General features: G+C 43.1%; 1 protein-coding gene across 1 annotated transcript; it reads right to left on the reverse strand.

The window, feature by feature from the left end:
- Window positions 1–558: 558 nt before the first annotated feature.
- On the reverse strand, window positions 559–1,557 carry LOC122211560 (olfactory receptor 6K6). Its single transcript, XM_042924793.1, has one exon. The coding sequence runs from the start codon at window positions 1,555–1,557 to the stop codon at window positions 559–561; it is 999 nt and encodes a 332-aa protein (XP_042780727.1).
- Between the last annotated feature and the right edge of the window lie 21,118 nt (window positions 1,558–22,675).

Below are 22,675 nucleotides of genomic sequence, written 5' to 3' on the forward strand. Positions count from 1 at the left end.
TCATGACCTGAGCTGAAGTCGATGCTTAACCCACTGAGCCACCCAGGGGTCCCACCCCTATTCATTTTTATGTCACTCCAACGAGCCTCGAATTCCATCGTGCCTGGTGTATGTGATCAGTGCACGGATGTCGAATCGAGTTTGTGGGTTAAATAAGCTGAAAATGGAGACGATTTTAGTGTCGGGAAATGGTTTATCAATGTGGGGTGCTGAGCATCAGAGGGATTCACGAATGGAGAGAGGGCTGGGGGCGAGTTGATGGTGGCAATTTTCAGAACCACAGTGTCTTTCATGTCTCTTCTGTCCTGCTGTCTGGCCTTTTCTGCATGTGGGGCCACAGAGGAGAAGGCCAGGAGCCCAGCTGGAGGGGCGAAGAGGAAGCTAGCCTGTGCCGTGCTGCCGCAAAGTCTATTTGGTCTGCCTCGGAGACCACAAACACGGCAGGGGCACGGATGCGAACAGGCTGTGACATCGCCACCAATGCCCTAGACACAGCAGTTTTCTGTTCTTGTTTGTAATAACAGAGTGAGTGGTTGTGCCAATAGAAACAGAGCATACTCACGAACAAGTCAAGAAACGGTGGATCCAGCCCCTGGATCTATCCCCGACCCCACTCGCCCTCCTCCAACGGCAGAAAAGCCTTCCAAGAGCATCTTTCATGTCCTTGTTTCTGAGGCTGTAGATAATGGGGTTCAGGAAGGGGGCAAGGATGACAAAGGTGATAGCAATTGCTGTGTCCCAAAATACGGAGTAGGTGGCTGAGAATCGCAGGTACATGACAGCGACACTGCCGAAAAACAGCAAGAACACAGCCAGGTGGGCAGCGCAGGTAGAAAAGGCCTTGCGGCGGCCCTCGGCTGAGGGCATCCCCAGAATCACCACGATGATCCGGATGTAGGATAGGGCGATGGCCAGGAAGGAGGCCACAATCTCCCCTGCATGGATGGCGTCCACAATGACCGCCAGGGACGTGTCCGTGCAGGCCAAGCTCAGCACGGGCGTAAAGTCGCAGAATATCTGCCGGATCTGGTTGGAGCCACAGAAAGGCAGGGTGGCAATCCACACGATCTCGGGAAGCACAAGGAGGAAGCCACAGACGCAGGACCCAGTAGCCAGCTGGGTGCACAGCCTGGGAGTCATGATGGTCGCGTACCGGAGAGGCCTGCAGATAGCGACGTACCTGTCAATGGCCATGGCCGTCAGGACGCAGCCTTCGGTGATGCCCAGGGAGTGGAAGAAATACATCTGTAGGAGGCAGCCAGCCACAGAGATGGTCTTGTGCTCACTGATCAGGCTGGAGAGCATCTTGGGGATGGTGGTCGTGGTGTACCAGATCTCCAGGAAAGAGAGGACGCTGATGAAGAAATACATGGGGGTGTGCAGGGCCCTGTCCAGCTGGACGACGATGAATATCATTAGGTTCCCAGTTACGATAAATCCGTAGGTGAGAAGCAGAAGAATGAAGAAGAGGACGCCACCTTCAGGCAGATGTGGGAACACAGAGAAGAGGAACTCAGTCACCGTAGTCAAATTCCCACTGGTCACCAACTCCATCATCTGCCAGCGGAAGAAAAGAGACAGAGAAACTCCTGAAATTGGCGTGGCGATCACACACCGGAAACAGCTCCGCTCCTTTCCGTGATCAAGTTACCTAAGTTGACTCTGGGACCCTAGACAGGATAGTTAGAAATATCTCTCAGCTGTAGAGATCTCTAACCTGCTAGAAATATCGTAATCTTGGCTTTGGGACCCCTCAGTGCATCTTTTAAAAAATTTTTTGCAACGTTTCTTTATTTTTGAGGGAGAGATGGACAAAGTGCGAGTCGGGGAGGGGCAGAAAGAGGGAGACACGGAATCCGAAGCAGGTTCCAGGCTCCGAGCTGTCGGCACAGAGCCCGACGCGGGGCTCGAACTCACGAACCGCGAGATCATGACCTGAGCCGAAGTCGGACGCTCAACCAATTGAGCCACCGAGGTGCCCCTCAACACATCTTTTGTAAACATCTTCAGCGGATGCAAAGAAAACACAAAGCGACACACAAATGAATTCTCCAGAAATACTTGCTGGGGGCTCACTTTTTTAATTCCTTGGTTCTCCCCCTCACTCTCTGCCTCTGTGTGTTTAGCTTTAAAATGTGTACCTTTCTTTCCAACTATTCTCCACTCCTGTTCTTCATAGCGAGTTAAAAAAAATACAAAGACACTGTCAGGAGCCCTTGTTTCAATAATTCATCACGCTGCTCTCCCATTTTTTCTGACCCTGATCCCTAACGTGAGGTTGGCGGGCTGGTCATCTCCACTTCTGCTTTGTTTCTGTTTTGTTTCACGGTGACATCTGTTTCTCATTAGATGCCAAGTGCCCAGATGCCAGGAAATACCCCTGCTCACATCCCTCTCCTTCTCCCCCTTCTCTGCCTCTCTCAGCGCTTGATCCTGACAGTTCCTCAGACCAAGAGTCTCTCCAAAACCACCTTGCGCCTGACTATTTGTCACTGAATTTTGGGCAGGCATATAACTCCACTCCACACACCGCACACCTCCTAAGCCACATCAAAGAGCCAACAGGAAGGAAATCATTCCAAATAAAAAATCACTTCTAACGTAACTACGCCTGCCACAAAACCCAGCTGCAATAGAAATCAGGCCAGCATGTACCTGTTAGGGAGAAGGGCCAACTAGACTTTTTGTAAGGCTATTTAATGTTCGTGAGAGCAGGGTGCATTACCTCTCGCCTGGACTATTTGATTTTGTTTATTTTTTTTTAAAAATTTTTAATGTTTATTCCTTTTTGAGAGACAGAGCATGAGCAGGGGCGGGACAGAGAGAGAGAGAGAGAGAAAGAGAGAATCTGAAGCAGGCTCCAGGCTCTGAGCTGTCAGCACAGAGCCTGATGTGGGGCTTGAACCCAGGAATCGTGAGATCATGACCTGAGCTGAAGTCGGACGCTCAACCGACTGAGCCACCCAGGTGCCCCTACATTATTTCATTTCATTTATTTCTACCTGTGACAGAGAGATTATTATTGTTTTATAAGTAGAAAAGCTGAGAACTGAGAGGGGAGAAATAACTTGTTCAAATACTCTTTTCGGGGATCCCAAACAGTTGCTAGGAGCCTGGTCTGTAGGCCTTAAAATTCCACGATTATTTTTTTGTTCCACAGTGGGGGATTTAGGTCCGGAGTCACCAGTCGTTCATTCTGTCTGCTTCGTACCCTGAGTACCTCTCTATCCTCAGGACTGTCCTGAGTGTGAGATGAGAGCGTTGTTGGGTTTTGTTCTTTCAGGCCAAAAGCAGATGAAAATAAATGCATTGCAGGTTAGGAAAAGCAATTTATATAAAAATGCCTCTCGCCTTCAGCCTCAAGCCTCGAAGAAGGCTTTGGAAGGGAGGAAGCTTCAGTGCTTAGCAGAAGGGCGGAGCCTGCATTGGGAGAGCTGTGAGGTCTGAATGCTCTCTGACTGAAGCAGCCGCTTACTTCTCTGTCCTTTCTCAGCCAGAAGCAGCCAGACAATGGCCATGCTGAGTGGTCTTTATGGAGAACGTAGATGGACACAGCGGGAGGCTACGGTGTTAGGAGAAAAGGGAAGCAAGTTCAGCACTAAGTGGCTCATAGCGGGCAAATAGAGTGGCCGCTTTGCGGCCCTGAGTGAGGCCCTTCTCACTAGGAAGGCTGCACCATTGGTCACCGTTCAAACATTTATTCAGTTAACACTCACGTATTGACTGACCTTCCGCTAAGTGCCGGTCACTGCCGTCGGTTCGAGAGCTAGCTGCGGGTGAATAAAACCGCTCTCCTAGATTCCGCGCTTCATTCTTTTGACCGTTTCGCTCATGTAATACAGTTCTAAAAATATGAAGTTTTACCCCAGACATCGAGGAAACTTTACCTTGGAAAACGAGGGCAAATCCGAGTCCGGAGGAGTTAAGGATACGAAGAAAGCAGTAGGCAGGTGCGGAAGGAGTGGAGGCGGGTTAGCAGTTAGATTGGAAAACTTGCTTTCAACAGTCTGTTGCACTCACCTTGCCTGAGACCACAATGACGTTCTTCAGAGTCTCTGCAGCTACCAGCCCCTGACGATTGTCAGCAGGGGTATTGATGTCTTAGAAGGCCCTTCGGGGAATTCCTAGAGAAAAAATCCTTTCCTGGGACTTTCTGTTTAGATGATGCAAGATCCGAAGGCAAGTGGTGTATTTGACTCTCCCCCTCTGAGGGATAAATTAAGGGGAAAGTGTCACATAATAATTAGAGATTCCCCAGGGTCGGGTCTCAAAGGCCTCCTTGTGGCCAAATCACCTTGTGTCGCACAGGGGAGTACAGAGCTGGGCCCTGGGGCTGGAGTAGTGGTGGGCGTCAGAACTGACCAGTCGGGGCCCTGCTTCTCTGGAAACGCTCTCTCAGCTTTCACCATGCTGTCCATTCCCTCTGCTGTTCTCAGAACAATGATGATAATACTAATGATAAATCACTTGGGACATCAACAAAAATAAGGACCTGTAAAGAATGTGTCACACAAAGATGCAGTGCTTTATAAAACTATGTTGGAAGATATCAAACACCCAAATAAATGGATTGATATGATGTATTAATGAATAGAACGTCTTGATTACAGAAGCACGGCAATTCTACACAAATGAGTCCATTCCTTCAATGCAATTTCCACCAAAATTCCATTTGGGTAGGTGGAGTGGGGAACGTCAGGAGGAGGGACAAGACTAAGATATTTCAAAGGAGAAGATTAAAATGGTAAGGCCTGTCCTACTATGGATCAAAGGTTATAACAGCGACATAACAAGCAAATGGAAGCCAGGGAATAGACCGACGCAGTGTGGAGCTTTGACATATGGCGGAACAGAAACCACAGAGCAGAGTACGGGGGGGAGGATGGGCAGAGACGCACAGTGGGTCTACAGAGTAAGGGCTGATTATTACTAAGTGGTGCGGGAATCTCGATTTAAACATATGAGAGACATAAAATAAAACTTGTCCTGACATTACATTCCCATACAGCTACAGATAGAATGAAGGTCTAATATGAGAAATCAACTTTAATGCTTTTTTTTTAAAGATTTTATTTTTAAGTAATCTCTATACCCAACATGGGGCTTGAACTCACAACCTTGCGATCAAGAGTCACATGCTCTACTGACTGAGCCAGCCAGGTGCTTCCCTTTGAAAAAAAATTTTTTTTTAGTTTTAAAACTTTAATACTTAAAATAAAATTTGAGAGACTATTTTATCACTTCACATAGGGAAAATATCTTAAGTCAATAGAAATATAAATTACAAAGGAAAAGATCATTAAATTCAGGTATATTAGTATTTCCATTTACCAAATGGTACCATTGAGAAAATAAAAAGACAAAGTACCCGTTAGGAAGCTGTATTTGTAAATGATATAACTGACAAAAGTATTTGTAAATAGCTCCTGCAAATTAAAAAGAAAATGATGTTTTTTTAAGTTTTTTTAATGTTTATTTGTTTTTGAGAGGGAGAGAGAGACATAGTGTAAGCCAGGGAGGGGCAGAGAGAGAGGGAGACACAGAATCCGAAGCAGGATCCAGGCTCCAAGCTGTCAGCACAGAGCTGGTCGCAGGGCTGGAACCCAAGAATGGCAAGATCATGACCCGACCCAGAGTCAGGTCGCTCAACCGACTGAGCCACCCAGGCGCCCCTAAAAAGAAAACGATTTTAAAAACCAGGTGAATACATGCATATAATATACACACAGATGCACACATATACACTCAGCCTCACTGATAAGCAGGGAAATGCAAATCGAAAAAATAGTGCATTATTTATACGTACAACTGAACAGCAACAAATGTGACCACACACAATGATGAACAGTAGTAGAAATTCATGCTTCGTTGATGGAATACAGACGTTGAAAAACAATTTGGTCGTCTCTCACAGAGCTGAAGGCGTGAATGCTCGACAACACAAAATGTTCACGCCTAGCGAATGATTAATTTGTGTCCCATTAACACGAGATGGAAGTATGTATTTAGAGCTGCAGCCACGTAGGTTGATATGAATGACTCTCAAAAATATGCTGAGTGAATAAGCAAGTTGCGCAACAACACCTAAACTATCATTCAATTTACACAGAGTTAAATAGACAAAACTAAACACTGTGTTTCTTTGACTGAATATCCACACGCTTACAGGGTAATGAACACAACATCCAGGTTAACGGTGATATGCAGCATTTGAGGGTTTGGGGGCAAGGATCGGATTGAGGAGGAGCGTTTAGTGGACTTCAAAGTTTTAATAATGTTCTTTCTTACCTGGGGTCATGGGTTCGTGTGAATGAGAGGTAAAAATGTAAAGCAAGATGGACATAAAAAGGTAATCTACTCTCTAAAGAAAAGCAAGAAGGGGGAAATGAAGGCCGTGTGGTAGCCCAAAAGCAACTATAAATAGAGAGTGAGTATGTATTTTAAGATGAATGCATTTGAACAGATTTATAAGTGGAAGGAGCAGACAACATAGAGAGGGAGCAGTGAGAAGTTTCTTAAAATTAGTGAATTCACTCATTCATCCAATTACTTATTTTTTTTTAACAATGTATCCATTCATCAAGTGCTTATCAGGGGTCTGTTTTAAAATACCACCTTCTGGGGCGCCTGGGTGGCGCAGTCGGTTAAGCGTCCGACTTCAGCCAGGTCACGATCTCGCGGTCCGTGAGTTCGAGCCCCGCGTCAGGCTCTGTGCTGACAGCTCGGAGCCTGGAGCCTGTTTCCGATTCTGTGTCTCCCTCTCTCTCTGCCCCTCCCCTGTTCATGCTCTGTCTCTCTCTGTCCCAAAAATAAATAAAAAAACGTTGAAAAAAAAATTTAAAAATAAAAAAAATAAAATACCACCTTCTTACATGCAAATATTTGTTGAATGAATAAATAATTTTGCTATAATTGATGGATGCCACCTTAATAAGGTGATTCTTTAAAATTATCTTAATGTTTATTTTATTTGTAAGAGAAAGAAAGAGAGACAGAGTGCGAGCAAGGGAGGGGCAGAGAAAGAGGGAGACGCAGAATCTGAAACAGATTCTCGAACCCACGAACCATGAGACCATGACCTGAGTTGAAGTTGGATGCTTAACCAATTGAGCCACCCAGGCGCCACCTTCATAAGGTGATTTATATCGCAAACAGCATGTACTACAAATGTTTAATTAAAGCTCCATTGTATGAAATGAAATGAAATGAAATGAAATGAAATGAAATGAAATGAAATGAAATGACATGGAATGAAGTGAAGTGAAGTGAAGTGAAGTGAAGTGAAATGAAATAAGATAAAATAAAATAAAATAAAATAAAATAAAATAAAGTAAAGTAAAATAAAATACTACCTTTTTAAAAACTAGTCACTGAGTCAACAGTGTCACCCTTACTCTACCATGTATATTCCTTTCATTATCAGGGTTGCTGTTGTTTTTGCTTTTGTTTTTGTTTTTAACTCAAATCCATTTTCAAATTCTATTTCCTTTCTATATGTACTGCTGCCAGTCCATTAGTTTTTTAACACTTCATGCCTGTTTTCTATGTCTTTTTGTAAAAGAATAAAAATCATCTTGTGGTGTACGTTTTTTCTTCCTCTGGCTTTGCTCACCTGGAGGTAAATGTTAGACTCACGTTTTAGTTTAAAAAAAGAGAAAAAGAAAGAATGAAAGTATCCTTCTGGTTGTATTCCCCACTCATTATGTGGGGGAACTTGTCGAACCCCAGGTCTCTCCAAGGGCTAGCTCGTCAATACCTCTTTCCAGTGGCAGGAAAGGCACCTGCCACTGAGACCATCGAGGCATGCCACATACCCTCCGTGGGACCCCCTCGTTCTCACTCCTGCCGCTACTGCTAATGGCTCTGTGATCCCCGGGATGCCTCTGAAAAGTTCTGCTGAGCCTCGCTGGGCAGCTGCTGGCAGAATCTTCTATGTTGTTCTACAGGGTTGCTGTGTGTCGCTGAACTACTCTGAAGCTTCTTCGGTGCAAAGTGGAGAAAACCTTCTGCCTTTGAACCACATTTTGTTAGCTTCACTCCTCTTGTTCCTCATCCTTCTTCTGTCTCGGCAGATAATTTCTATATAAACTGTCCTCTCACCCTTTGGACAAGAAAGAAAACCAAGTATCCCTTGCCATGTGGCGTCTAGCCAGACTCAAAGACCTGGCTTCCCAAAGGTGTGGTAACTTCACGAAAGGGGAGCATGGCAGCCAGCGTTCTCCTAATTAACCACAGGGGACATGGAGTTGCTTTCTCTGGGACCAGAGAGAACCTTTCTGAAGAGAGCCCTTCTCCCACTGGACGATCCCCTGAGACGCCCGGGGCTGTGCTTGGAGTCATAACTCTCCTGTTTGTAGACTGCACAACCATGGAGATGAGGACATTCGTCAGACAGAGGTGGCCCCTGGGTTCTGGAAGAGGTGGCTTTGGGATGAGGGGTGGGCTCTGTACTTTGGTGTGTGCATGGGTGGCATTTGGGGCTGTGTATTGGGGAATTTTATTTTTTCTGTTCGTTTTCAGTGCAGACCTGTGGAAGCTTGGTCTAGGCTTAGCAGCATGAGTGAGGTAGGGGGAAAGGCCCATAGCTCAGGGATGAAGGGGTTGGTGGATTTCCCAGGACAACCAATGGTCATAACAAACGTCATTGAATTTTGTCTGGGCCACTAGCTGTATGACTCTCCTAGCCTCCATGATTTCCGGGTTAACTTCTGATGCAGGAAGCTTGCGTTTTATTTAGTGGAATCAGAAAATGCCCTCAAGATAAAGCAATGCCGTGGCAGCCAGAGGAGACTAGTCATTGAGATTCTAAAAGGGAGCTCCACTCTTCCAGAAAATACACAAGTCCAATTAGATATGATTGGAAGGCCCAATATTGCCTTCCTATATGCATCTCCTTTCCTAAAGACTCAAGTTTCTGAAGACCTGCCAATTTTCCTCTTTTCCACGTTTCGATTTCCTAATTCCAAAATGTATTGGCCACAGAGCAAAATGTTAGTTTCCCTATTGATCTCCCCGCTGCCTCTGAAAGAAGAATCCAGAACATTATAACAGTGTTAACTTCTGTCATGAGGAATTTATACAGGGAATAATAGAACTGAGAGATCTTGGGATGTCAAAATGATTTAAAAGCCTCATGTACATTCACATTATTTATCATGCTAAGAAGTTTAGGCTTTATTCGGCAGCCTCTACGATTCACCTCCACGTCTGTTTTCAGACACAGTATTGACAGCTTTGCATTTAAGAAAGATTATTCCAGAATCTGAGTGGACGGTAAACTGGGACAAATCAAGTCTGAAAACAATGAGTCTAGATAAGAGTAATTAAGGCAAGAGACCATCAGAGCCTACACTGCTTTTGCTTGTGAACTTCTGTTTTTTCTTAAGTAGACGTTTTCTTAAAGAAAAACAAAGGGAAGTTTTGCCTTTCGTATTTCTCCTGTTTCAACATAGGTTTAATATTCTGCTGTATTTACAAAAAGGAAGAACGAAAACAATTAAAAATATTTGGCTGCCATACACCATGCTGACTCTCCGTTTGTTTAAATCCTCTGGAATTCTGCTTTCAGAATAACTTTATCTATTTTTTGTATCTATTGTCAGCTCACAATTGCCTTGACTCTTTGGGATTGATATCAGTTGTTTTCTCCTTCGAGGTATTTATTTTAATTTAAAAGTTTTGAGATATGACTGGCACTTAACATCGTGTAAGTTCAAGGTGTGCGTGGCAGCGTGATGCATTTGTAGACTGCGGTGTGATTCCCGCCGCAGCTCGATTAACATCGCTCCCCTGTCATGCGACTGTGAAGTCCCCATCTCTGACAATTTCACCCCGAGGTGGTTTAATACAGCGAAGGCACGTCTCAGAGTTCCGCCACACATACAAGCATTTAAGGGCAAACAGGCACATTATCACACCTGTTCTTCGAAGTTCATGGAAGTCCCAACTTTCTTCTTTTTTTTTCTTTTTTATTACTGAAATATAATCGACATCCGGTCTTAGGTTAGTTCGGGGTGTGCGACATCGTGATCTGACACCTGTATGCATCACGCAGTGTTCACCGAGGTATCTGCAGCCACCTCCTGTCGCCATACACTGTCATTATGACACTGATTGTATTCCCTATGCTCTACTTGTCTTTCCCATGACTTATTTGATAACTACGTCTTAGTGCCTCTTAATGCCCTTCATCCAAATCTCTGTTCTTCAGGCTCTCTGATTATGAGAAGAAAGAAAAAATCAAAGACAAAATTAATCAGACAAATTAAAGACAAAATTATCAGAATTCTCTCTGGCAGAAAAGCTAACCTGGTGAGATCAGGTGATGGACCGTCTGTTAAGGCAGGGGCACAGAAATGTATGTGTCACGGTCCTATTGCTATCCCCTCCCCTCCAGCCTCAGAGGCTGCTTGGCTTGCTGTGTTATTTTATCATTTCAGATGAGGGGGCAGGTATATTTCCAGCCAATCTACATATCCTGGTCACCTGGTTTTTTTGCTACCCCCCCCCCCCCCAATTCTAGCATTCCGTATGCCACGGATTCTCAACTGGGACAATTTTACTCCCTCTTTTCCCCTGTAGGGACACTTGGCAATGTCTAGAGACATCTTGGTGATCATGACTGGGGGAGGGGTCCATGCCACGGACACCCAGGAGGTAGAGGTCAGCGTTGCTGCCAATCGTCCTACAATGGTCAGGGAAGCTTCCAGCCTTTCACCTCCAGCAAAGAACTATCTGGTCCGAAATGTCAGTTGAGGAGATCTGCTCTATGCTAATTAATGAACCCTATGGTGTGGATACAGACGTGGATATTTGACGCTCTTACAAAACCTGTTCAGTGTGGACTGCCGATTAGTCTTCTTTTAAAAACATTTTTTTAATGTTTATTTTTCAGAAAGAGAGAGAGAGAGTGAGGGGCGGGGGGGGGGGGGAGGGGTGGGAGGCAGAGAGAGAGAGGGAGGCACAGAATCTGAAGCAGGCTCCAGGCTCTGAGCTGTCAGCACAGAGCCCAACATGGGGCTCAAACCCACAACCCCTGAGATCGTGACATGAGCTGAAGTCAGATGCTCAACTGACTGAGCCACCCAGGTGCCCCTAAGCTACCCACTTTAAATGATCTTATTCTTACCCACAGAGGGGATCATTCTGTCACAACTCATTTTGTGTCTCCAACATTTCATCTCCAAACAATAAAGATGTCTACCGACTTAAGTTGTTTCTAATTTACTAGTATAACAAATACTCCAATGAGTCTTCGTATACAATATTTTACTCTTCAGAATATTTTTCTCGTGCTATTTTGGTGAAACGGAGGCTCAAAACAGTCTCAAGAGTCTCAATAAAAATTGCCAAAATGCCATTGAGAAGAGTCTGTACCAACTTAAGTGTCCGAACAGCAAAATCACTTGCCTAGTTAACAGAATAGTTGGTCACATATGGTGTCATAATTACTGTTAAGTATTTGCAAGTTAGACAGGATCACCTTATAGCTTGAAGAGCCACTCACAGACACATGTCGGCACTGACTTTGTGACGTCTCTGTCATCTTGTCATCATCAACCCCATTGTGCTTATGGTTCACATTGTCTGAAAAATTCCAGAGTAGGTAGGTCCTCTTGGAAGCTTGAAGGTTAAGTAGGTGACCTACATAGGTTTGGGACCAAAACAAAAAATGTACACATCATGTAAACACATGTATGTGTCCATTTTTAAAATTAACAGCACTATATTAAAATGTTCTGTGTTGTGTCAGGCTGTATTAATATTTCACACCAGTCTCACCTCAGTGTCTTTTTTCCTTACTGTTTATTTGCCCCGGATTGTTTCTCCCTGCCTCTCTGTCTGCTGTGGAATTTATACTCACCATTACAAAGGCCACACACATTTTGTCCCCTGGGATAAAGGTCTCTGCCTTCTCCCCAAACGACACCAGGAATTTTAGGGACTGAGGTAAATGTCTCTAGAAAAGTAAGTGTTGGCCCAGCTGCTGTGGGAAACAGACCAAGGACACAGGGCAATTGTCAGGGGTTTCGTGAAGAGAAGGAAGGCAGCCAGCAGCTGGGGGAAGAAGAGAGACGTGTCAAGAATGGAAATGTCAGGGGCGCCTGGGTGGCTCAGTCGGTTGAGCGCCGACTTCGGCTCAGGTCACGATCTCGCGGTCCGTGAGTTCGAGCCCCGCATCAGGCCCCTGTGCTGACAGCTCAGAGCCCGGAGCCTGTTTCGGATTCTGTGTCTCCCTCTCTCTGACCCTCCCCCATTCATGCTCTGTCTCTCTCTGTCTCAAAAATAAATAAACGTTAAAAAAAAAAATTAAAAAAAAGAATGGAAATGTCAGTAGCATAGGACACAAGAAGCAGATCTCAGTCACCTCCATCCAGGTAGCTGGATAAACTCTCAGGCCCATTTGGGGGTGCCGACCTGGAAGAAGAAGAGCTTACCTTAACCCCTCAACCCTTGGAAATGTAAATCCTTTCCTATATTATTGTGAGCTTTTTGAAACTCAAGAAAAAAGTTTTCTGTGTGAAGAAAATTGTACAGAAGTTTCTCTGGTTATAAAATCAAACTACATTTATTTGAAGTAAATATTTAAGAATCTAGTTCTTTGATATTTGAATTACTGCTTAAAAATCTTAGTATTCCAGGAGCGCCTGGGTGGCTCAGTCAGCTAAGCGTCCGACTTCGGCTCAGGTCATGATCTCTTGGTTTGTGGGTTCAGGCCCCGTGTCAGGCTCTGTGCTGAGAGCTCAGAGCCTGGAGCCTGCTTCAGATCTGTGTCTCCCTTTCACTCTGCACTCCCCCCACCCCCACTTGCTCTCTGTCTCTCTCTCTCAAAAATAAACATTAAAAAACATTTTTAAAAATCTTAGCATTCTATTTATAAATCTAATAGATTTTATCCCTCACTATTAAAGATGTTTGACAACTATTTCATCTGATTGATAAGCTTGGCGATTAAATCCTTTTAAACATTTCAATGATATACATTATTTTGTTTTTAAGAACCTCAATATTCTAACTTAAATAACAAAGCCTCTACAGTTTCTAAAAATAACCTTTATAATAAAGAAATAAAAAATACGGCTACTGCGATATCCTTTTTTAAAAATGTTTATTTACTTTCGAGAGAGACCAGAGAGAGAGAGCATGAAGGGGGGATGGGGGGGATAGAGAAAGAGGAAGACACAGAATCCTAAGCAGACTCCAGGCTCTGAGCTGTCAGCACAGAGCCGGACGCGGGGCTCAAACCTGTGAACCAGGAGCTTAACCGACTGAACCACCCAGGCACCCCTAATCCTAAATTCTTTTGAGTGTTTCCATCCTGTGATCAACATGGTGAGATCCCAATTTTAAATAACAAGCGTAATATTTTGAATTTTATTAACTATAAATTTTACCTCAATAGAGTTGATTTTTAAAAAGTATAAATTACTGGCTCTATTACAAATTTAAAATTCGAATTAGAAGTTCGATTTGGTATTCTAATAGGTCAAACTGTTAAATAATTAAATTATTTAATTAAATTAAATTAAATTATAAATTAAATTAAATAATGCAAATACACAAAATACTAAATGCATAGACTTTTCTTAGGGCAAAAGAGAAATGATAGGTTTTGATTCTATTACCTGTTTCTACAGTTGGCTCTAAAATCTTTCTGGGCTTAAAAGATGCTAACCCACTACAGAAATTATTATATGACCCATTTCTTTATTCCTGCAACAATTATTTACTGAGGCTACTATGCCAAGAACTGTTTCAGGTGCTTGGGATACAGTTGAGAACAATTTCCTGCCTTTACATAGCTAACACTGTGGTGAGGGGAGATGTTTTTTAAAATACATATTAATAGGGGCGCCTGGGTGGCGCAGTCGGTTAAGCGTCCGACTTCAGCCAGGTCACGATCTCGCGGTCCGTGAGTTCGAGCCCCGCGTCAGGCTCTGGGCTGATGGCTCGGAGCCTGGAGCCTGTTTCCGATTCTGTGTCTCCCTCTCTCTCTGCCCCTCCCCCGTTCATGCTCTGTCTCTCTCTCCCAAAAATAAATAAAAAACGTTGAAAAAAAAATTTAAAAGACATATTAATAGTAAACCAGAAAATTGGCAAATTATATGAAACTATGTCCTGTGGGAAAAAGAAAAGAAAATGTTGCAGGACAAGAGGGTCTGGTATGGGTAAGGAGATCATAATTTTAAGCAGAGTGGTCACGTTGGACCTCATTTAGTAGGTCACATTTGGACAAGGATTTGGACAAGAAGTTAGTCGTATGGTTATGTGGAGGGAGAATAATCCAGGCAGCAGGTAAACCTGGTGAGAGAGCCCCAAGGTGGGCAAGCACTGGCCTGTTCAAGGATTCAAGGAGACCACTGTGGTTGGAATGGAGTAGAGGTGGAGGGAGACCACTGCAGGGCGAGTGCAGGGAAATAAAAAAGATGGAACCTCGAGGGCCTCAAAGGCTATTGTACGTATTTATAGTTTCCTAATTTATTCTGAGAATGGGGGCCAGTGAGAGTTTGGAACACAGGAGAGTTATCCTGATTTAGAATTAAAAAAACAAACAAAAAAAAACAACAAAAAACAAACATGGCTGCTTCCTGTTGAGAAGACAATGAAGGGAGATACGGAGAAAGCTGGAGTCCTGGGGAGGATATTGCTACAATCCTGTGAGAGACGATGGTGGCCTAGGTCAAGATGGCAGCAATGGAGGTGAAGAAATGTGGCTGAATTCTAGATATAATTTGACAACAGAGCTAACAGGTTTTCTGATGGATTGAAAATGAAGTGGGAAAGGGAAGAGTCAAGGATGACCAACTGGGATAGCAGAGATGCCATTAACTGAAACCAGAAGGGGATGTTGGGAGGAGAGAAATCATTAGTTTAAGCATAAGTGGACTTTTGAAAATCTACTAAAAACACTGGGTAGGTGGGCCTTCACACTTGGGAGTGAAGGCCAGGATGAAGACATATGTGGCAATCATTAGTGTATATCATGTATCTAACGCCGTGAGACTGAAGGAAACCACCCAAGGTATGAGTTTTGGGGCACTCCACTGTTACAGATTTGGGGGAACAGGGAGAATCAGAAAATGTGACTCAGAAAGAGTGCCCAATAGGAAGAAAAAAACAAGTGTCCCCAAGGCCAAATGAACAAAATAAAGGAGGAAGAGGTGATTGACTTTGCCAAATCCTGCAATAGTCAAGTAAAATGAAGACTGAAAATTGGCCATGGACGTAGTCACCTGGAGGCCACTCTTGAACTCAATGAGAGAAGCGTGCATGAAATGTTGCAGGGAAAAACCCGAATTGAGTAATGCCATAGAAAAGAATCAAAGAGAAATTGGAAACTTCAAGTACAGATCATTCTTTCATGGAGTTTAACTGCTGATGGAAGCAGAGAAGTAAGGTATTAAGGAACAAGTGGGATCACTGAAATATTTTAACTGTGATTCACAATAAAGAACATATTTTAAATCACAATATAAGATCCACATACATACATATTCATTTCCATATTTGTAACAAAAACACTTTATAAAACAGTACTTACACTTACTCCATTCAGTGTTTCTTGTCTTTTGTATTCTTTTTTTTCTCCTTATTCTATTCCATTAACATTGGAACTGATTTCACCACCTATTAACGGGTCACAACCCTTAGTATGAAAACAAGAAGAACTTTAACGTAAGGAGTCTTTAACTCTAATTACACTTGTTTATGTGTGTGTTTCTGTTTATTTGTTTTAATTTTATTTGGTTAACATAGAGTGCAATACTGGTTTCAGGAGTAGAATTGAATGATTCATCACTTACATACAACACTCAGTGCTCATCACAAGTGCCCTCCTTCATGCCCACCACCCATCTAGCCCATCCCCCCTCTTTCCTCTATCAACCCTCCGTTTGTTCCCTATCGTTAAGAGTCTCTTGTGGTATGCTTCCTTCTCTCCTCTTCCCCCCCTTTCCCATATGTTCATCTGTTTTGTTTCTTAAATTCCATATATTGATGAAATCATATGGTATTTGTCTTTCTCTGATTTACTTACTTCACTTAGCATAATACATTCTAGCTCCATCCACATCATTGCAAATGGCAAGATTTCATTATTTTTGATGGTTTAGTAATATTCCTTTGTGTATACACCACATCTTCTTTACTCATTCACCAGTGGATGGATATTTGGACTCTCTCCATAATTTGGCTACTGTTGATAATGCTGCTATACACACTGGGGTGCACCTGCCCCTTCAAATATGTATTTTTGTATCCTTTGGGTAAATACCTAATAGTTCAATTGCTGGGTCATAGGGTAGTTCTTTTTTTAGTTTTTTGAGGAACCTGCATACTGTTCTCCGGAGTGGCTGCACCAGTTTGCATTCCCACCAACAGTGCAAGAGGGTTCCCCTTTCTCTGCATTTTCATCAACACCTGCAAAGCACATTTAATCTACACAGTTAATGCAATCCCTAGCAAAATACCACCGGCATTTCACAGAGCTAGAACAAACAATCCTAAAACTGATATAGAGCCACAAAAGACCCCGAATAGCCAAAGCAATCCTGAAAAGGAAAAACAAAACTGGAGAAATCATGATTGTGGAGTTCAAGCTATATCACAAAGCTGCAGTCATCAAGACAGTATGGTATTGGCACAAAAACAGACACATAGATCAATGGAACAGAATAGAAAACCCAGCAATGGACCCACAACTATATGGTCAACTGATCTTTGAAAAATCAGGGAAGAGTATCTAATGGGAAAAAAGATAGTCTTTTCAGCAAATGGTATTGGGCAAACTGGACAGCAACATGCAGAAGAATGGAAGTGGGCCACTTTCTTTTACCATAAACACAAGTAAATTCAAAATGGATGAAAGACTAAATGTGAGACAGGAAACCATCAAAATCTGAGAGGAGAACTCAGGCAACTCTAATTACCTTTGTATACATATTTCACAGGTTGTTTCTATGTTCACTTTTGTATTTAATTATAGTTTCTAATTTATTTATAAGAGAGTATTGCACGTTATTAAAAGCCACGTTTTACCTTAAAAATGATAGTTTAAATGTGATGAAGAAAATATACACTCTCCAACAGTACTGATGAGATGTCAAAATGGCACAATCTTTTCTAGAGTGATTTAACAAAATGTGTCGAAAGAATTAATAAACATCGACATCTATTCGGAAGTAATGCCAGAGAAGGCTTCTTTGATGAAGTACCATGTAAGTTGACACTTGAAGACTGAGAAGGAATCAGCCAGGAAAGTGCATAAGGGAAATCATTTGTGCAAATGCCCTGAGGTGATTAAACAGCTGAGTGCACTATAGGAACCAAATGCAGATGTGCAGATGGGACAGAGGAAGAGTCACGAAGTGAAGGCTAGAGGCAAAATATGCAGAACCTTGGAGGTCATGTTGTAAGATACTGGAATGTATCTCAATTGCCAAGTGAGGACCCTGGAAGGATTTAAGTAAGCAATTACATTCTTAGAATCACATTTCTATTGTATCGATAGTCAATCAGAATGGAGCCGAGGTACAGGTGGAAAGGTTGGTTTAAGAAACCGTATCCATTGTCTTTCACTACAGAAAGGAAACGTCCCCAAAATTAGTGACTTAAGACAGAAACTATTTGTCTGTTAATTTATGGGTTGACAATTTGGCCTGGAATCAAATAGGTGGTTCTTCTTGTCCTGGTTCACTCATGTAATCCAGGGTCAGCGGCTGGCCAGGAACCCCGGGCTGAACAGGCTGGCATTAGCTAAGACAGTTGTACTCTTTTCCCTGTGTTCTTTCACCTTCCACAGGCTAGTGTGTGTTGTTCACGCAGCGGCTGCTAAAAAACTTCTTATGACATTGCCTATCACATAGTCAACAATGCTATTGCCATGGAAATTGTGTGCTGGGGAAACGCAACAGACCTTGGAAAATGCTACTACTCTTTCAGAGAGTAAAGAGGGGGAAAAAATCCCTAATCCAGTTGAAAGCAATTCTTCATTAAAATGTGGCTTCAGGAGTGACATCACCAAGATGATGACATAGGTTGTCCCTGACTTCACTCCTCTACACAAGAACAAATAACAACTATTCAAAAATAGGACATCCCTGAGAGAACCCTAGAGTTCAGGGGTGGGTCTGAAGCAGCCCTTCACCACAAAGACCGTGACAGACTGCGGTCGAAGGGGAAGAGAAGTGTCTATAAATTGACCCATCACCCTTCCTTGCAGGCCAGCACATGGAGCAGTTTCCCTGAGACTTAGGTTCCTCTAGTGGGAAAGGAGAACCAGAAGGGGGTGGCACACAACCATCAAAAGAAGCTATCAACAAAGTGAAAAGACAACCTATAGAATGAGAAAAAAACATTCGCAAACCATGTATCTGTTAAGGTGTTAATATCCAAAATCTATAAAGAATTCATTCAACTAAAAAGCAAAAACTCAACCCAATTAAAAAATGGATAAAGGACCAAATAGATATTTCTCCAAAGAAGATAAGTGGAAGGGCAACAGGTACATGAAAGGGGGCTCAACATCACTAGTCATTGGGAAAATGCAAACTAAAACCAATGAGATATCACCTCACACCTGGTAGAATGATCATCTCCAGAAAGACCAGAGATACCAAGTGCGGGTGAAGATGTGGAGAAGAGGGAACCCCCCGCACTGCTGAACCGTTGGTGGGAACGCAAACTGGTGCAGCCACTCTGGAAAACAATATGGAGGGTCCTCAAAAAATTAAAAATGCAACTACCATATGTTGCAGCAACTCCATTTCTGAGAATATACCCAAAGGAAATGAAAACACCAACTCGAAAAGATATTCGCACTCTCATGATCATGGAAACATTGTTTACAGTAACCAAGACATGGAAACAACTTAAGTATTCATCAATGGATGAGTGGATAAAGAAAACGTGATATATATATATATATATATATATAGATATATATATATATATATGTATATCACAACCTATGTCATATATATATCACATTTATAATATATATACACACATATATATAAATATATATATAAGAAATGTGATATATATATGCATATATATATATAGTGGAATATTACTTAGTCATGAAAAAGAGGAAATCCTATCATTTGCCACACATGGATGTAACTTAAGGACATTATGCTAAATGATATAAGCCAAACCTAGAAAGACAAGTACCATATGATCTCACTTATATGTGGAATCTTAAAAAAAAAAAAAATCTCAGAAAAGAGATCAGACTCTGGTAGAGGGGGAGGGGAAGGGAGAGGTAAGGTGGTCAAAAGGTACAAACTTCCAGTTATGACATAGATAAATCCTAGGCATATAATGTACAGCATGATGACTAGAGCTAACACTGCTCTATGGTATATAGAAAAGTTCTTAAGAGAGGAAATTCTAAGACCTCTCATCACAAGGAGAAAATTTTCTTCCTTTTTTTCTTCTTTTCTTTGCATTGTATCTACATGGGAAGATGGATGTTAGCTGGACATTTCACAGCAGATTTAAATCAAACTGTCATGCTGTGCCTGAAACTTATACAACAATGGATGTCAATTTTTTTCAATAAAACTGGAAAAAATATGTATTTATATAATCTATTAATTCTGAGCAAATCTATCAAAGAAGGCTCATATTTTAAAAAGACTCTTGGAGTTCCTCTTACTCAGGAGAACTGATGAGAAAAGATCAGAGGAGGAGGTCTCACTAATTAATCTGTGGGGAAATGGGGTGGATGTTTTTTCTCTGGTTATCGGGGGAAATCTCCGGTAGAGAAATCTTCCCAAGAGTATTTTAGAAACAGGTTACAACAGTCCACCTGATGAACTGAAGGGACTTCAGCTGCATAAACCCAGGAAAGGACCTCCTTCGTCTCTGCCAGGGGGTAAGAGAAAAAGGCATGCGGGTCCAAGGTGCGGGTTTGTCCTGAGTCAAGGAGAAAGTGAATTGCCTAGTGGGTAGAAGAAAAGGACACTTAGCCTGTGCTCCTTATGTTGACTTCACTAGCAAAATCTGGGGACATATCTGAGATTGCATGAATGGCAGAAAGCAATTGGGCTCAGGCAGGAGGAGATATATTTATAGGATTTAAAATTGGTGGTGATGGGGGTGCCAGGGTGTTTCAGTCAGTTAAACTTTGGACGTTGGATTCCACTCAGGTCATGATCTCATGATTTTTGAGTTTGAGCCCCACATCGGGCTCTGCACTTACAGTGTGGATCCTGATTGGGATTCTCTCGCTCTCCCTCTCTCTCTTCCCCTTCCCCCTCTCTGCCCCTCCCCTGCTCATATTTGCTCTCTCTCTTGCTCTCTGTCCCTCAAAAAAGAAAAAAATAGAGATGATGTCATATGTCTGGGGCATGATGGCTGAATAAGACTTTTCCCCTAATAATGATATTGTTCCTCTCTTAGCACACCCTCAGATTTTTTCAAAATTAATTCTGATCCAGGAGGACACCATTTTACATACTGGTCTCTGTTCCCAGTCAGAGGACTATAAACCAAATAAGGTCATGAATAAAGAGTGCAGACATACCTGAGTTTCAGATTCCTGAAAATCTTGTATCAGGGAAGTGAGTCAGACTGAACACAGTCTGGACCCCCCCCACCCCCTGACTAATGTTTTCTACCCACCTTCCTTTCGCCTGGTAGGATTAGGTGAGCTCATTTTGTCTCCTTCCAGTCTCCAACAGATAAACTTCGAATTGGCACATTGATTTCTGTAGAGTAGAACATTGCTTTTGCCAAAACATAAGGACCCAGATTCTATTAAAGAGGTGATCATCACTCACTTCGGAGAAATAAATTGAGATGCCAGAAACACAGTGAGACAATAACTGTGTCTGCTTGGGAGGGTCCAAGATGTCTCGGTTCGAAGACGGTGGTCGTGCTCACCTTTGTACTGATTTGCCAATGGAGAGAAGTATGAACCTTCTTTGCCTCTTCACGGACAATCTACATGTGTGCCAGGGGTTCAGCTGAGCTAAGAGAGAGCAGCAGATTGAAACAACATTGAGGCCGGATGAAAGTAACCGCCAAGCTCTTGATCCCTTACCGTGTTAGTCACTTACTATGATAGCATGAGCAGAAGGCTGAAGACAAAGAAAGCACTTTCCTGCAGCCCATTTCTTATCCCCTGTGAAACTGAGCACTGATCAGGGGTCAGAAGCAGTGGCGCAAGCCCGAGGGTCATTTCAGTGTTGTGGGAGCCCCGAACAAAAGGATCCAGCAGTTTTAGGGACCCTGAGATGGAGAAGATACAGCGTGGACTAAGTCAGCTAAGTCCACTCCTCTCCCTTGTCCCCTGCAGAGGCATCAGTAGAGGTGCCTGAAGAGGACCTTGGTCCAAGGCTACAGATACAGACGTAAGAGTACGCTTGCTGAGCTGACTGAAACACACAAAGGGCATGACCGGCCAGAGGAGCCACAGTCCTTGCTGCCATCCCCTTAGAGTCTGTGGTGCACAGGCCAGGACCAAGTCTGGTGTCAATGGGGCGGCTTGCCCTGGGCGTCCTGCCTGGGAAAGCCTTTGCAATCGCCTGCAGTTACGGCTGGAAATCATACAGGTTTTCTGCCAGGGGCCAGACTCCTCAGTGCATATGTAATTTTGAGGCGGAGACGAGAGTGGGAGAGATCTGTTTCCTTATTCTTATCCCTATGCCTTGGACTTTTAAGCCCTTTATTTGAAACATTTGCATAACTTAAATCTTTTCCCTTTCTCAAGCAAAGCTGATTCCATCCGCTTGGGTCTTGGGCCAGCCTAACCTTTCTGGGACTTTCAGTTCAGCCCTGTTCTTCCAACCTTTCTGGGTTTCTCCAAGCCCCTCCACTTACCTCTTTTAAGCTTCTCAGAGTCCAGAGGACCGAGAAGGGCAAGTCTGTTCCAATGGACTTCCCCAGGCTCATACCATTCTTCTTCTCTATTTGACCTTGGCTTTATCAAGAGTGACGAGTCAAAGTTACTGCTGATGATTTCCCTACAGATGTGGGTCACTGCACCAGTCCATCCCCCCGGAACTGAGATTTTCTTAGGCAAAAAATACATTCTTGTAAACTCTTCTGGCCTCTGCCTGTTGGCCAGCTCCCAGGCTAGTTCCATATTTTCAGGTATTCATTAGAGGACCATCCCTATTTCTCAGTATCAGTTTCTGTCTTAGTTCATCCAGCCTGCTGTGACAGACGTGTCACAGACTGGAAGGCTTAAACAACACACATTTCTATCGAGCACCTCTGCAGCCTGGAAGACTGAGGCCCAGGTCAGGAAGATCTGGGGTCTGGTTTGTAGATGACTGCTCCTCTCTGAATCTTCACATGGCAGCTGACACAGAGAAGCTACTTTTCTCGAGACTCTTAGAAGGGTACTAATGCCTCTCGTGCTCATGACCTCATCTAATCCTTATTACGTCCCCAAAGTCCCTCTCCTAACACCATCACATTGGGAGGTAGTTCCAACGTGTGAATCTGAGCGGCAGAGAGCAAAAACATTCGTCCCACAATCGTCCTAGCAGTGGAATCATACAACGTGTAGCCTTTGACCTCTTTCCTTTAACACAGTGCATTTGAGATGAATCCACATTGTGTGTCTGTCATTCATTTTCATGGCTGAATAGTATTATACGGGTACCAAGTTCGTTTATCCCTTTGCCAGTTGGAGGTCATTTGGGTTGTTTACAGTTTTATA

The sequence above is a fragment of the Panthera leo genome, chromosome F3, assembly GCF_018350215.1.
Source record: "Panthera leo isolate Ple1 chromosome F3, P.leo_Ple1_pat1.1, whole genome shotgun sequence".
In the NCBI taxonomy this organism is placed as follows: domain Eukaryota; kingdom Metazoa; phylum Chordata; class Mammalia; order Carnivora; family Felidae; genus Panthera; species Panthera leo.

Bases quoted from the DNA above. Each gene is read 5' to 3' on its own strand.
- LOC122211560 (XM_042924793.1), bottom strand. From the start codon at position 1,557: ATGATGGAGTTGGTGACCAGTGGGAATTTGACTACGGTGACTGAGTTC.